Source organism: Dysidea avara, chromosome 12 (assembly GCF_963678975.1).
Source record: "Dysidea avara chromosome 12, odDysAvar1.4, whole genome shotgun sequence".
In the NCBI taxonomy this organism is placed as follows: Eukaryota; Metazoa; Porifera; class Demospongiae; order Dictyoceratida; family Dysideidae; genus Dysidea; species Dysidea avara.
This window is the reverse complement of record NC_089283.1, coordinates 16,971,687-16,985,292: the sequence shown is the minus strand read 5'-3', so window position 1 is coordinate 16,985,292 and position 13,606 is coordinate 16,971,687. Positions and strand designations below refer to the sequence as shown.

Sequence of the window (13,606 nt, the reverse complement as noted above, 5' to 3'; positions counted from 1 at the left end):
TATAATATTATGCAGTTTGATAATGTAGCTAGCTAAAAACAAAAATACCAATGGTACACTCATGTTACTGTTAAACCAAAACTGCATGTAAACAACGTCATCAATCAGTATTTATTTAAAACATTAAGCTGAATGCTCCACACATGATGATGGCTACCAAGTTAGCAGTACTGGTCACTTCTCCACCACCGCCACCTGTACATAAGCATTAATGACAACAAATTATAATATAACTAGCCAAGAGTATATAAATACCACAAACAAATGAAGTGCATGTGTAAAATGATCGGTGCTTTAGATTTGATAATCGTAGTCTATCTGACTCTAGGATTGGTTCAAGTTACACCAAAGGCCTCCTCTGGTGCACTATCAAGAAATACATACCTTATTATAGCTAGAGAATTTGTGTGACTCCTTGCATATTGGCTAGCAAAAAAGATGGATATTTCTTGTCTACAATTATATGTACCGTACAACAGGAAATTTTGATGGAAGGTTGGACTGCATCAGTTAGCAACGAATTAAACTTTGATGTAAACCATGGAATTATAGGCTTTTGAAGGATTTTATCAGAAGCTATACGAGTTAAATTTTACTGAAGATATAGTAGAGCCACCTTTCAAAATATCTAGAGTACAAGAAGCAGCCTCTACAATTTCCCATGCACCATTTGTGATATGGTTTTTCAAGACTGGTGCTGCATGGTGTTCACATTGGGGTGGTGAGGTGGAAATCAGCTGTTACTTTTGTGAAAGTTTGCAAGCAGGCCAAGCCAGCAAAGTGTTGTGCGGACGTTTGACCTAACAAGTTTACAGCAAACTAATTTTGAAAATTGTTAGCCAGATGGTGCGCACATAGCCATTTCATGCCAATATTGTTGACTTACAGATATCATGTTGGCTGTAGTATCATTTATAGCTTTGTTCCCAGGGTGTCTACCAAGTTGGAAAAGGTCCTTTTATTGTTGTGGGTGTGTTCTGTGGAACCAAACTGCTGTGGAGGCTACTACTCTTTGTCATTCAAGAAATAGTATATTAATCCATGCAAAAAAACAGCTAAACTGTATAAAAAGGGTGTCCACTGAAAATCAGTATTAAATTTTGGTTACTCAGTGGACTCCCTGTACAAACACTACAAATACAATTACAATCATACACACACCAACAGTGAAGACTAAACACAGCTTACCATTACATTCACGTTGGGTACATAAAATATTGTCTGAATCAACACAAGTACTAAATGATGAAAAATCAATTGTTATCATCCTTACACTTTTAACATAAACTACATACATATAAATGTGTGCCCCAACTATATTTACTGAAGAAGTAAAGTGGCCATTATTTAGCAGCACTACATATATTCATCAGCATTACAAATGAAGAACAGTACGAGAAGCACTTCTGCAATCAGGTTGAAGGGACATCCAACAGTGAAAAAATTAAGCCCATTGCCTTGAGTTACACTTGTCCGAAGGAATCAGTCAGTTATTTAGTCAGTCAATCAACAGAAAAAATCTGCTGGAAGCATTCTGGGTCAATATCTTTTTGTGAGAAAGTGCAAACATACTGTCGTTCTGTGTGATATAATTTATCATTCAGACATAAGGTTAATTTTGTGATATGTCTGGTACCATTCTTTTTTTTTGATGTGGTGTGCATGAGTTCACCAGTCATTCTTATTGCCATAACATAACAATTTTGGTGAATGCTCTATTAGAGTCAGTGGATACAGTCATTATACAGAACATTTCAAGAATACAAAAATGCTTAGCACAGTGCTATACACCATAGGGACTAATAAATAATGAATCACATTATAGAAGTCAAACGTGTCAGAAGGTCGCCAGTAGCTGTGTGAAGATAGTTTACAATTGTAGGGATTTCATTAGCTAAATAAAATAAATAGCCATCTAACCACTCAATATGTCAAAGCAAATCAAGTGATTGTAAGTATATAACTGCTGCTGATATGAGCGCAATAATTTTGAGGTACTCTAATAAAAAAGTCACCCACTTTTAGATTTATTTTTGTTACAGCACACAGCAGTCCTTTGACATTTATAGCATTATTGGCAGTACTGTATGGACTAATGAATTCACTGCAACTATGAATCTTGTTTAAGATATTAGTGGCGACATAGTCCAGACTAAATGACACTAATAACCATATGAATAAAATCTGCATTTGTATGGATTTCAATAGATAGATAAGCGACTGGTTGATCAATTTGTGATTTATGACAAAGCCATTTTAAAACTTTCTAATAAAGCAGTCTTTTGTTTTCAAGTATTAAATAGTTAGTAATGGCATTAAAATGTAAACAAACAAGTATAAGGGAAAAAATTGAATTTTACGTTTGATTAGGAATCATACATACCTATGTACACCTGCAGATATACTAGTGGACATTTAATCTCTAAAAATAGCCACTAGTATATCTGCAAGTTAGATCCTTTTTGTGGTGGATTTGGTGGATTTTTGAGGTGTCTAAGTTACTTAAACTCTTTTCATGTTTACTTAGACCCTTTTATGTTTACTATGTGCACCTGCGCTGGAAACGCATCACCAGAGAGGTAGGTAACGACCTGAAATTTTGTAATGAAATTATTTCTGAAAGATGAAATATTGGCTGGAATTTTGTACATTTGAAAGATTGAAAATTGATGATCGAGCAGATGTAACAGGAATTTACGGAATTTTATGGAAATATAAAATTACGGATTTTGTAAATTTAAATCACTGAATTTTAAGGATTTTTAATTTTAGAATTACTGAGTTTTACGGAAAATATGAATTGAAATAATGAAATATGGGCACCCATATTTCAAAATTTGAAATTTCGTAGACAATTTTGGCTTGTTACCTACCCCTCGGCATCACCTCCTGAAAATTAATTTCAAACTCATCAGTAACTGTTGTTACAGGTGGAGTGATGGCGTGTTTCTACTAATTAATGATACATTTCTCTGTTACAAGCAGCTGTCAACAGTGTTAAGGTACGACTATTTAAACGGTCTAAATAAGTTAGACTTCAGACAACAGGGGTCTAAGTAATTTAGTAACCCTCAGGCCTTGTAGTAGCGCCTTTGCTTCGCTCAGGCACCACCGCGACACAGGGCTATCAGGTTACTAAATTACTTAGACCCCTGTGGTCTGAAGTCGAACTATTACGTAGGCAACCTCCCTTGGTTTTTATTGCTATGATCCCTAATTGAAACTCCCTAACTTTTCCTTATACTTGTAAGTATAAATTGTTGACATTTATGCTTTACAATGTTTGCTATAACATATGTAGCTCACCACGTGCTTTTGCACGTGGTTACTTGAGCAGCCACCCGAGGGAACTTGCGTGTCGTGGCTACACATGGTGAGTTAGCTAGCACACACATGCCTAAGAAACTCTTGGGTCAACAATGGGCTACGTGAGTGTCAACTGCTCACAAGTGTAACGTTACCTCTGGGCGGTATTGTATGCTTTTTTATTTGCATGTCAATGTTCTGTCTCTATATAAGGTATTTCATATGACACCTCTAGTAATGAACAGCTCACACGATAAAATTTATTTAATCTTATTAGTGTGATCAGGAGTTCAAAAGCGCTGCAGAGTTTATAAGATAAACAAATATTTTACTGAGTTTAAATATTCTTTGCAATGTTCCACAACATTTCTTCCAATTTTGTAAGTTACTGACTTGAGTATTTAATTTGTGCAGTTAATTGTGTATTGTCTCAGTCCCATGTAATGAACTTACCTACTCTGCTGTGTTATTTGTAGATTTTTAATTGTATTTTAAGAGTGTGAATTTAATTGCTGCTTAGAGGTAAAAGTATGTATTCAATCAATGGGTGGCACACCATTATATCCTGTACTCCAATCTTCATCCTTGGTCAAAATGGTCAACCTCAAAAGTAAGCCTAAACCCTTGACTTTTACTGAACAATTGCACTTGACTACAGATCAAATTCTAGTACATGTACATTTTTGTGAATTTATGTTCACATTATTATTCTAAAAGTATTGATTGTAGTAGTCACTTTACGAACTGCTCTGTTTATTCTTTGACCAACTGCAAATTTCTAGTTTGATATTGCTTTGACCAAGCAGAGTACAGGACATATTGGAGTGCCACTCCCTTGTCAATTAAAGCATGTTAGATGTACTCTAGTTTGTCCATTAACCGTTATGAGATGTCCATTGCAAATACTAGATACTTATTGGTTGACAATTGATGACCTACATCATAGCATAGAGTAAATCCTGATCGCAAGAATGAAACTTCTTAAATTTATGTCTCCCGTCAGTCCCGTGAAACTTTAATGCTTGTATTTTAACAAGCTAAAAGAAGCACAAGACACCCTTTATACTGCTTCTAGACCTAGCTCACATGCTTACAATGATCCACACTATCTTGTAAAATTCCTAATTTTTTCTTGCACTTGTTTCTTAACTTTTTAAACTAATTTTCATCATTAGTAAACTCCAATTTACCACATATAAATGAAAGAGAGGAACCAAACAAATTAGAGACAACAAACACATGTCTTATTGGTAATTTACTAGCTATTGAGCAGTCATTTATGCATGCATCTCTATAGTTGTGAATGAGTAGCATATGCACGTGACCAAGTCTTGAAATTTGTTGATGCAAGCACATTACTCTAATATCCATCTACAATGTTAATTGTCATGTAAAACACTGTACACGTAGCTGTGAAAATAACTGCTAAGGCATTTTTGGTCACCTATGACAAATAGCTGACTGCTCTATTAGAGTATCTATTAGTGCTCTGTGCTTGCATGACAGCATTCGATTATTAACCAATCCATGGGGATATTACACATTCAGCCCTCTTGTAAATATACTGAACATGCTTTGGGAGTTCCTTATGTGGGACTTGGTGAATACAACATCTTCACTCTAGCTGCAACCTCTAGACTGTCCATTACGCTCTATTCAACTCTCAGAATCTAATAATTGTGCGCTTTACTAGATCTAGAATCTTTACTTTTTCTTCACAAGACAGTAAGTATTTTCATACCAAGTGTTGCAGTCATCCTGGTAAGTGCCTCCTATTTCAATAATCCTCCCATCATTCAGAGCACAGTCTACAGTGTTGATACATCATGATTTCAAGTGCTCCACAATCTATAAACTTACTGTTACAAGGTATAGAAGAACATGATATGGATCCATCACTGTAGCAAATACTAATCAAACAGCATAACAATTATATATAATCACTTGACATACATACATATTACATACAGACATGTATACCCAGTTTACCCAATACCCAGGTATTCATTGATGTTACAGCTGGGTGGGCTGCTTCCCCACTTGGTACTAGGCTACCCATTTTAACAGCTGGATAAACTGGAGCAATGTGGGTAAAATTTCTTGCTCAAGGAAACAACAACACCAAAGTGACATAATACACACACACACACACACACACACACACACGCACACGCACGCACGCACGCACGCACGCACACACGCAAGTGCACACACACACATACCATCGATTATCACATTCACCAAATTCAACACCAAAATTGACCAGGCTACCATTTGGTGCGATGCAGTTTGGTAGTGACACTGTATAATAGTTTATAGCTTGTTAATTGAGATCACTACTGACCATAATACACAGTCAGACTAGGGCATGAACAAATATTAAATTAAACATTCGATCACCTAAATTAAAATTTTGTTAACGAATGTTTGTTACACTCATTCAGTTAGTCTAATCATTGACAATAATGATAGTTTTGTATTATGGACATGTACTACAGTTTACAAAAGATAGGCGTGCATATGTTTGCGAAATGTTTTACCTAAATAAATCACAGTAAAATTAAGCTATAGTAAGACACTCCAAACTAGTATCTTCAAAGTATAAATGTCTTAGGAGGAGGTGTCAGAATGATGCAATGTCCGCTGAGATTTTTATTGTGTCATTCTGACACCGACTCTGAGGATATTTAAATTTCAAAGGTGCTAGTTTGGAGTGTCTTGCTGTTTTAGAAAATGGTCTGCCAGCAGTGAAAAGGACATTGTAGCTATGCCTCGTGCCATTGCTAGTGATGGTGTCCCACACAAGGCTGCATGGGAAGGCTCCGCTCGAATATTTACTTTCCTCTCAAGGATTAGTTGCTGAAACAGCACTTCTATTGGTGATACACACTGGTATCAACAAGCATTGCATCTGTTTGAATAAGAGAAATCTGTGATACTTATAATTTCATTACTTCGTTGTAGCTAGGCATTACACAGTGGATTACTAACGAGATTAGTTACTTGTAGTAATAATATTATGCAATATTAGACTCATTACAGTAACTATATTACTTAGGTCACGTAACGCATTACATTAGTAATTAAAGTAACTTGAGTTATATTACCTGTTTTTAAAGGGTATTTCGTTATATTACTTAGTTACCACAAAAGTAATAATATTACATAATGCGTTACTTATGAAACACGTTACTCCCAACACTGACTACAGGACAACAAAAAATTATTGTTTGACTGTTGAAATTTACGTACATTCGAATGCTAATGTCATTTGTTCATGCCCTAAGTTGGACAACATGGAATATGAACTACTATAAAACATGTATTCTATTAGACTACAGGTATAATAAGACTTTGACACATGCAACATACTGTAACATTTCACTTACTGCACACTGGACAACATTCTCTTGGGAATGTCACAGCAACTTCAGGTAGCTCACATGAGATGTTTGAACATGACACATCCTATATAGTGCACAAATTCTATGTGATGACTGCTCTAGTAGTCTGTATTAAAGTACTGGTGTACAAAATAATAATTGCATCATTACTGCCGTTACTACATTTTAAAATCTTTATTATTAAACATTTTAATGCCACAGCAACAAGTTCACATGTGACATGTGCCCTTATGGGTTCCAACAAATGCTTGCTCTCTGTGCCTCCAATCTTTTATCTCCAACCTTAACTTCTCACTCCCTCCCACATCATTTTTCACCCTACTGACTCAAATTCATTATTAGTGTTATCAATCACATGCACCTGTATGCTGACCATTGTCTAGTAAGCAATGTTGGTGCAATTACTTTTTAAAAGTAACTTGTTACATACTACATATTACTTGCAGCTGAACTATTTAGTTACAGTTACATATTACCCATAAAATAAAGTAACTGTAATAATATTACATATTATATTACTTTGTGCCGACAGCCTTAAGATGTCACGTGTGATTGCAATGTGCAAATCTTGGTTATAAGTGTGAATAAGCTTCATTCAGTAGGTTTTATAACTTCATTGTGGCTAGGCATTACTCAGCAGATTACTAATGAGATTTAGTAACTTCGTTACTTGTAGTCATAATATTAGACTCATTACAGTAACGTCATTACTTAGATAACGCGTTACATTTGTAAGTAAAATAAGTTGAGTTATATTACCTGTTTTTATAGCGTATTTCGTTATATTACTTTGTTACCACAAAAGTAACAATTATTACGTAACGCGTTACCCCCAACACTGCTAGTAAGTCCCTTGCTGCTCAACCAAAGTAGTAAACTGTAAGTAACAGATAGCTGTGGCCTTGCCCACATAAAAGTTCAAACATTTTTTGATGATAAACAACTAATCAAGTTTACCTGGCCTTATATTCACTATTAAGCAAGTAAACCATACTTAGACATTAGTTTCCGTATATACTCTTTCTTTACAGGTGCATATATACCAGCGTTGAAACCGGGTCGGGTCATCCGGGTCACATTTTCTCCGGGTCATCCGGATCTGACCCAGTTTACAAATTATCCAGGTCTGACCAGGATTGGATCACGTGAGAAACAAAATTGATCATTTGACGATGTGAACCTATAAACACTAGTCACGTAGCTCTTTCATGAGCCACGCCCACTTATCGCATTACAAACATACGTTCAGCCACGCCCATTTGCAAGCTTACGTAGCACTAATCAATTATTGTATGAGTTGTATATAGTCTAAGTCTAGTCTTGCAGCAGGATAAGTACTTTTGTGAGCCACACCCATTTTAATATATTGGGAAATTGCAATACCAAGTATGTACAAAGCCACACCCAATTGCTGTTTGTAAACTCACAGTAGCTACAAACCCACTGACTGATTTTAACTTATAAACTTACCGACTTAGTTATAATATTATTATTATTTGTATTTACTGTGCAGAAATCACAAATGATTATAATGCACAGATATAGTTACTTAAGTTGTTATAAAAATTATCCAGGGAAGGGGAATTAACTATATAGGGGGGGAGGGGGTTCCAAAGTTTAATCACAGAGGGGGAAAAGGAAAATTTATACGAGTCAATATTTGTTGTCAGTTACCTGTAGTATCCTTTTCTTAATCGCGAATCATTAGGGGTAAAGTAATCTTTGGGGATATCAATAAGATCATTAATAATTTTATACCTCATTATAAGTTTAGCTCTCTCTCTTCTTTGTTGTAAATGAGGTAAGTTAAGTGTGCTTAGCATGCTAGTAACACTAGAGTTTCTTGAAAACTCATTTAGGCAAAATCTGGCTGCTCTTCTCTGTACTGCTTCAATACTATTAAGAATATTTAAGGTATGGGGATCCCATACAGATGATGCATATTCAAGCACTGGCCTGACCATACTTCTGTAGCAGTTACATTTCACAGTGCTTGGACAGTGGCGCAGGTTTCTGTAAATAAAGGCATAGCTTTATTGGTGATTGTTTGGATATGGTCATTGAAGGTAAGCTTGTTGTTGATGGTATCACATAACTACTCGTTAACTCAACACGAATTGAACGCTCAAAACGTAGTCTCGCTCGCTCGAGAATACCCGAAACATAGCTCTTATTGCGTGCCTCGGCTTGATTTAATCTGGGTCAATCCGGGTCACATCCGGGTCGGTCATCCGGGTCAGCAGTAGTGACCCGGTTTCAATGCTGATATATAAGTAGATACCACATAAATTTTTGCAAGGCAAAGCCATACTCTTTAATGATCAATCATGTAGGATACCTGTACCTCTACTACAGAGTCTCACTTGAGACCAGCAATGGATCGAGGTACTCTAATAAAGAAGTCACTCTAATGCAACAACCACATAATGTGTGTACATCGATCATAGCTATGCTAAAATGTAAACAACAACTAACACATTAATTTTAATGGTGGTATTATTGTAATAACATGATGGGAGTGGTGGAGAAGGATGGGGTGGGCTATAGTCACAGTTAATTAGCCCCCCCCTCCCCTAAAAATATCTAGCTGTTATCAGACATGGAGCCAAGTACATGAGTATACTTACACTCAAGCACAGACTTGAAAATGTACTTGTACTTTATTTAAATACTTTCTTAGTTTTCCCAATGTACTTGTACTTAAGTACTTTGCTAAGTACTTGTATGTACTTGAGTACTTAAAGTACTTGTAAGTACTGCAAACATTGTACGTAGTTTGTAAGCAATGGGTGTACAATAAGAATAACAAAATTATATGAAGGTGCAGTTTACGACTTCTTGCAATTCTTCTAGTGCCTTCGCCAACCTTACTATGTGTCATCTAGCCATGATTAATGATCTCATAGCTATAGCATTCTGGCAAACAAAAACAATTCTACTGTTCAAGTCAGTGCATTTTAAGAGTTTAAGAGGGAGAATGGTTGACAAAAGCCTGAAAGTACCAACCCCCTGAGGCACACTTACATTCTATAATACACTGAATACAGTGCATATTTTGCTACAGAAAAATGTAACTGTACTTTACTTAAGTATTTCCAGCCTGTACTTGTACTTTACTTAAGTACTCTCTTGATTGCTGCTGGAGTACTTGTACTTGGAAAATTCTAAAGTACTTGTATTTTACTTAAGTACTTTTAAATGTACTTGGTCCCATGTCTGGCTGCTGTTGAAAATAAAACAATTGACAGAATGTGCTATAAGCTTACTATTGTAGACTAATGTAGTTGTAGAAAATTGCATGTGCATGTGTGATTTTAATTAATGATCACCTGTAAAATTATGGCGGAGCGTAAAGTTTGTCACACTTATTACAAGAACACATAGTTACTTGTAATCAGCTGGATAAACATTAAGATCAAATTCATCAGTAAAGCAAACAATAACAGTATATACTGAGCTATGCCACTCTATCCTGCACAATAAAACGTGATGTGATTAATAGAGGATACGCATACTGAAAATGTTCTAATAAGCACATAATTTTTTAAACACGTTATGAATAAATGTATTGTGGCATGTGGCTAGTATAAATCAATCCAGTAATTGGCCACATCAAATTTTTCTACCTAGGAAGTAGTGCAACTGGTGGGAGAAGACTTGCCCATAGTTTTAGTGGTGAGTTATAGCCCAGGACCCAAACATTTATATGGGATTTTTGACAGTCACTCACCATCAACTTTTTGGAAAACAACACCACACCATATATAATTGATCATTTTTCATTCGAATAATTAGTGTGCATATCCTGTATTATTCACTATCCCACTAGGGACTTACAAAAGAAGGCTAAAAAACTTTCTGATACAGTGATGTATTTCAAATCAATTCTCATCAAATACAATATCCTTCACTAGACATGTTCATAATATACATTGCTTTAACTCACAGCACAGTTATCCACTGGGCCCACACAGGCTCAACCACACCCATTACTGCAGCACAATTGTCCATTGTTACACTCACTGTTGTCAGTACACTCCACAGCACAAGTCCCACTAGTGCCCGGAGGAACCGTTGGACACATCTGACCCATGATCACATGAGCTGCATAATGGATGAAACTACTTGTAGACCATACATTTTAGTTGGTAGTCCACTACTAATTATACACAAGAGCATCTATTGTACAGCTACAGTGATATTTGTAATGTGTATTTGAAAATGAGATAATCTGAAAATGAGAATACTTACATAATCCCAACAAGCCATGGACTTAAGCTAGGTATAAAGAAAAGTAGAAACAAGCTATATGCCATCCATGTAGGGATGGAAGAAGGGGGCTGCGATGAGAGCCGTCTACTTCAAGCCAGGATTGCCAAACAGCGGAGCGATACAATCACGCCGGATACAACACTCTAACGCACACTACTCAATCTCACGTGAACTACAACAATATGTTCTATAAATATAGCCTAAGCATGTGGTGTGTATGCATATGTAAGTATTCAGTGTTCTACTTCATGACAATCCAGTTATATAAATGCCCATGCATTGCCAATGTTACAAGTATGTAAATGCCTTGCCCTAGAGACAGGGATCTATTGAGACAAAAACAAGGGATCTATCTACAAGGATTAGATCCCAAGTTATATTTCTGTTGTGGTCAATTTTATAATCATTTTTGCAATACTTTGAAAGTGCTTAATTTTCGTGGATTTCTAATAGCACACACATAGTATGTTCTAGAAGAATACATTTTCAATTGTTGACCTTTTAAAAACATTTATAAGGTAGAACTGAGCAACTGACAAAAGTGGTTCAGTGGTGATCGGTTTGAAAGCTCATAAGGAGGTCCCTGGTTCGAACTCCCTGAACAAGTTTTTTGTTGTTGACATTTTCGTGTACTTAAAAAAAACTATCTAATAACTGTTCTATCAGAGTATTTCGACTCTACATTTTACACTTTACACCAAGTTGGTTGAAACTCTGTAGTTCTGTCACCGCGATTTCATTACACTACCAATGATTTGGTTTACCTATATTACTATTATTTACATGAAATAAAAAGGCCGAAGCCTGTAAAGTTCCTGATCCTATGATACAACTATGTATTATAAAAAATATTACCATGAAAACTATCGAATTGTCTCTTAAAAACACTTAAGGTGGGTGCAGTGACCAGTTCAGTAGGGAGCTCATTCCAGGAGTTTACAATCCGTTGACTGAACGAGTGAGCTTGTAAGACATCTTACTTACCAGCAGATTTAGAAGCACTCAGTTTACCATCAGACTAAGTTTCAAGTTATTTATCTAGTTGGTCTCAAAGATTACAGAATGTCTTGTTCAGTTGGTCTTGTTTCATCTTTGAGACAACTAGATACTGACTGAATAACTTGAAACTAAAGTTAAATGTTACTGTTTATATGATAAAGAGCTATTTACAACAGAAGAATGGCTAACTCAGCTAGCATCACTTTTAAAAGTGAAATTCTGAAAGGGGGTTTCTGTCGAAACTACGAAACCTGAAACGAAACCCTTCTAGATCCGCCGCCTGCACAGCAGCGATCGATGGATCACTGGATATTAGGCCAATGAAACTTGATTACCAGTTTCTCGCTCAGATTTTTGAAAATTTGATGCGGGCGGGCGGTTATTATTCATTATTCATTATTTTTCCAAAAGCACAACACACATCCAAACATGAAGATTCCTGCCAAAAAACAGTGAGATCTACACTGATTACTCTTGCATTAAATAGCTAAGGTACGTTACTAATCTATAACAAGTGATTTTTCCATTATAGTATAGCTGATTGCTCTATTAGAGTAAAAGTGACCGTTCTATTAGAGTATTTCGATCTGAAATACCAATAATGAAATTCCATGCGGGTGTATCAAAAGCATGCGGGCGATGACGCGAAACTGCTAATCAAGTTTCATTGGCCTTATACATACTACTCACCAGTTGCTAACAGGAGAAAACAGCAAAATTCAAGGTGCCTCGCAGCTGACTACAGTGCATCATATCTCATTCGATGTAACTGTAAACTAAACGTGTGCTTACCATCATCCTCACCACCATCATTAGATACTCGTAATCCTCCGTAATCTTAAGGCGTGGTCAACGGGATTGAACGTTGTGAGTTGTTACAGCTCGCAAGATTGATTTCCGCGGAGCACCCAAATCTCGACAAAAATACTGACATGTTAAACCTTCCGACGGAGTTATTGGTTTATATAGTATCGTTTTTACCATCACTACGTGACAGGGTGACACTATTGTACGTTTCACGAAGGCTACGAAGTGTTGTAAGCGAATCACCGTTACTGTGGAGGGACTTTGTGTGGAATACTGGTGATGAAGGGTCTGTGAATAAAGTGTTGAAGATGTGTGGACAACATGTGAAACGTCTATCCTTTCCACATTACGTGACACCATCAAAACTAGTAGGGATGTCAGAGTATTGTAAGAACGTGATCCAACTTGGTTTACCGTCAACCAAGTTACACCCTGAGCAACTAGGAAGGATTTTATTGCACATGGAACATCTACAAAGACTGGATATTCAGTGGGATACTGAAGTCAAACAGTTACTTGATGAGGTAGTAGGTATGAATCTGACAGAACTAACAATCCGATTATGGGTGGAAAGTTATGATGCTTTTTATCATAATAATAAACTCCGTCAATCGTTGAGTTTATTTCTAGATGATTGGATACTGTTAGGATTTGTACCTCAAAATGTAAACTTGTTTACTGCAATGATGACACCATTAAATGGATGGCAAAAACTTTTATTAGATATCTGGTACAAGGCAAAGTCTACTTCACCAGTTGGCTGTACTGGTTATTTCAAGTGGTATGTTAATCACAAAATACCATTGAATCTCTTTCCA

General features: G+C 36.2%; 1 protein-coding gene across 2 annotated transcripts; it reads right to left on the bottom strand.

Annotated features, from left to right (window-relative positions):
- LOC136240567 (uncharacterized) lies at positions 1-12,804 on the bottom strand. 2 transcript variants are annotated; one of them, XM_066031564.1, is made up of 8 exons: positions 12,672-12,804; positions 10,657-10,814; positions 6,696-6,774; positions 5,529-5,607; positions 5,167-5,216; positions 5,048-5,114; positions 1,189-1,238; positions 1-195 (listed from the first exon to the last, which is right to left on the bottom strand). In XM_066031564.1, coding segments are annotated over exons 3-8 (327 nt in total). In that variant the 5' UTR covers positions 6,697-6,774; positions 10,657-10,814; positions 12,672-12,804; the 3' UTR covers positions 1-115. The 2 variants fall into 2 exon arrangements, with proteins under 2 accessions (XP_065887636.1, XP_065887637.1); XM_066031565.1 differs by lacking the exon at positions 5,529-5,607.
- Between the last annotated feature and the right edge of the window lie 802 nt (positions 12,805-13,606).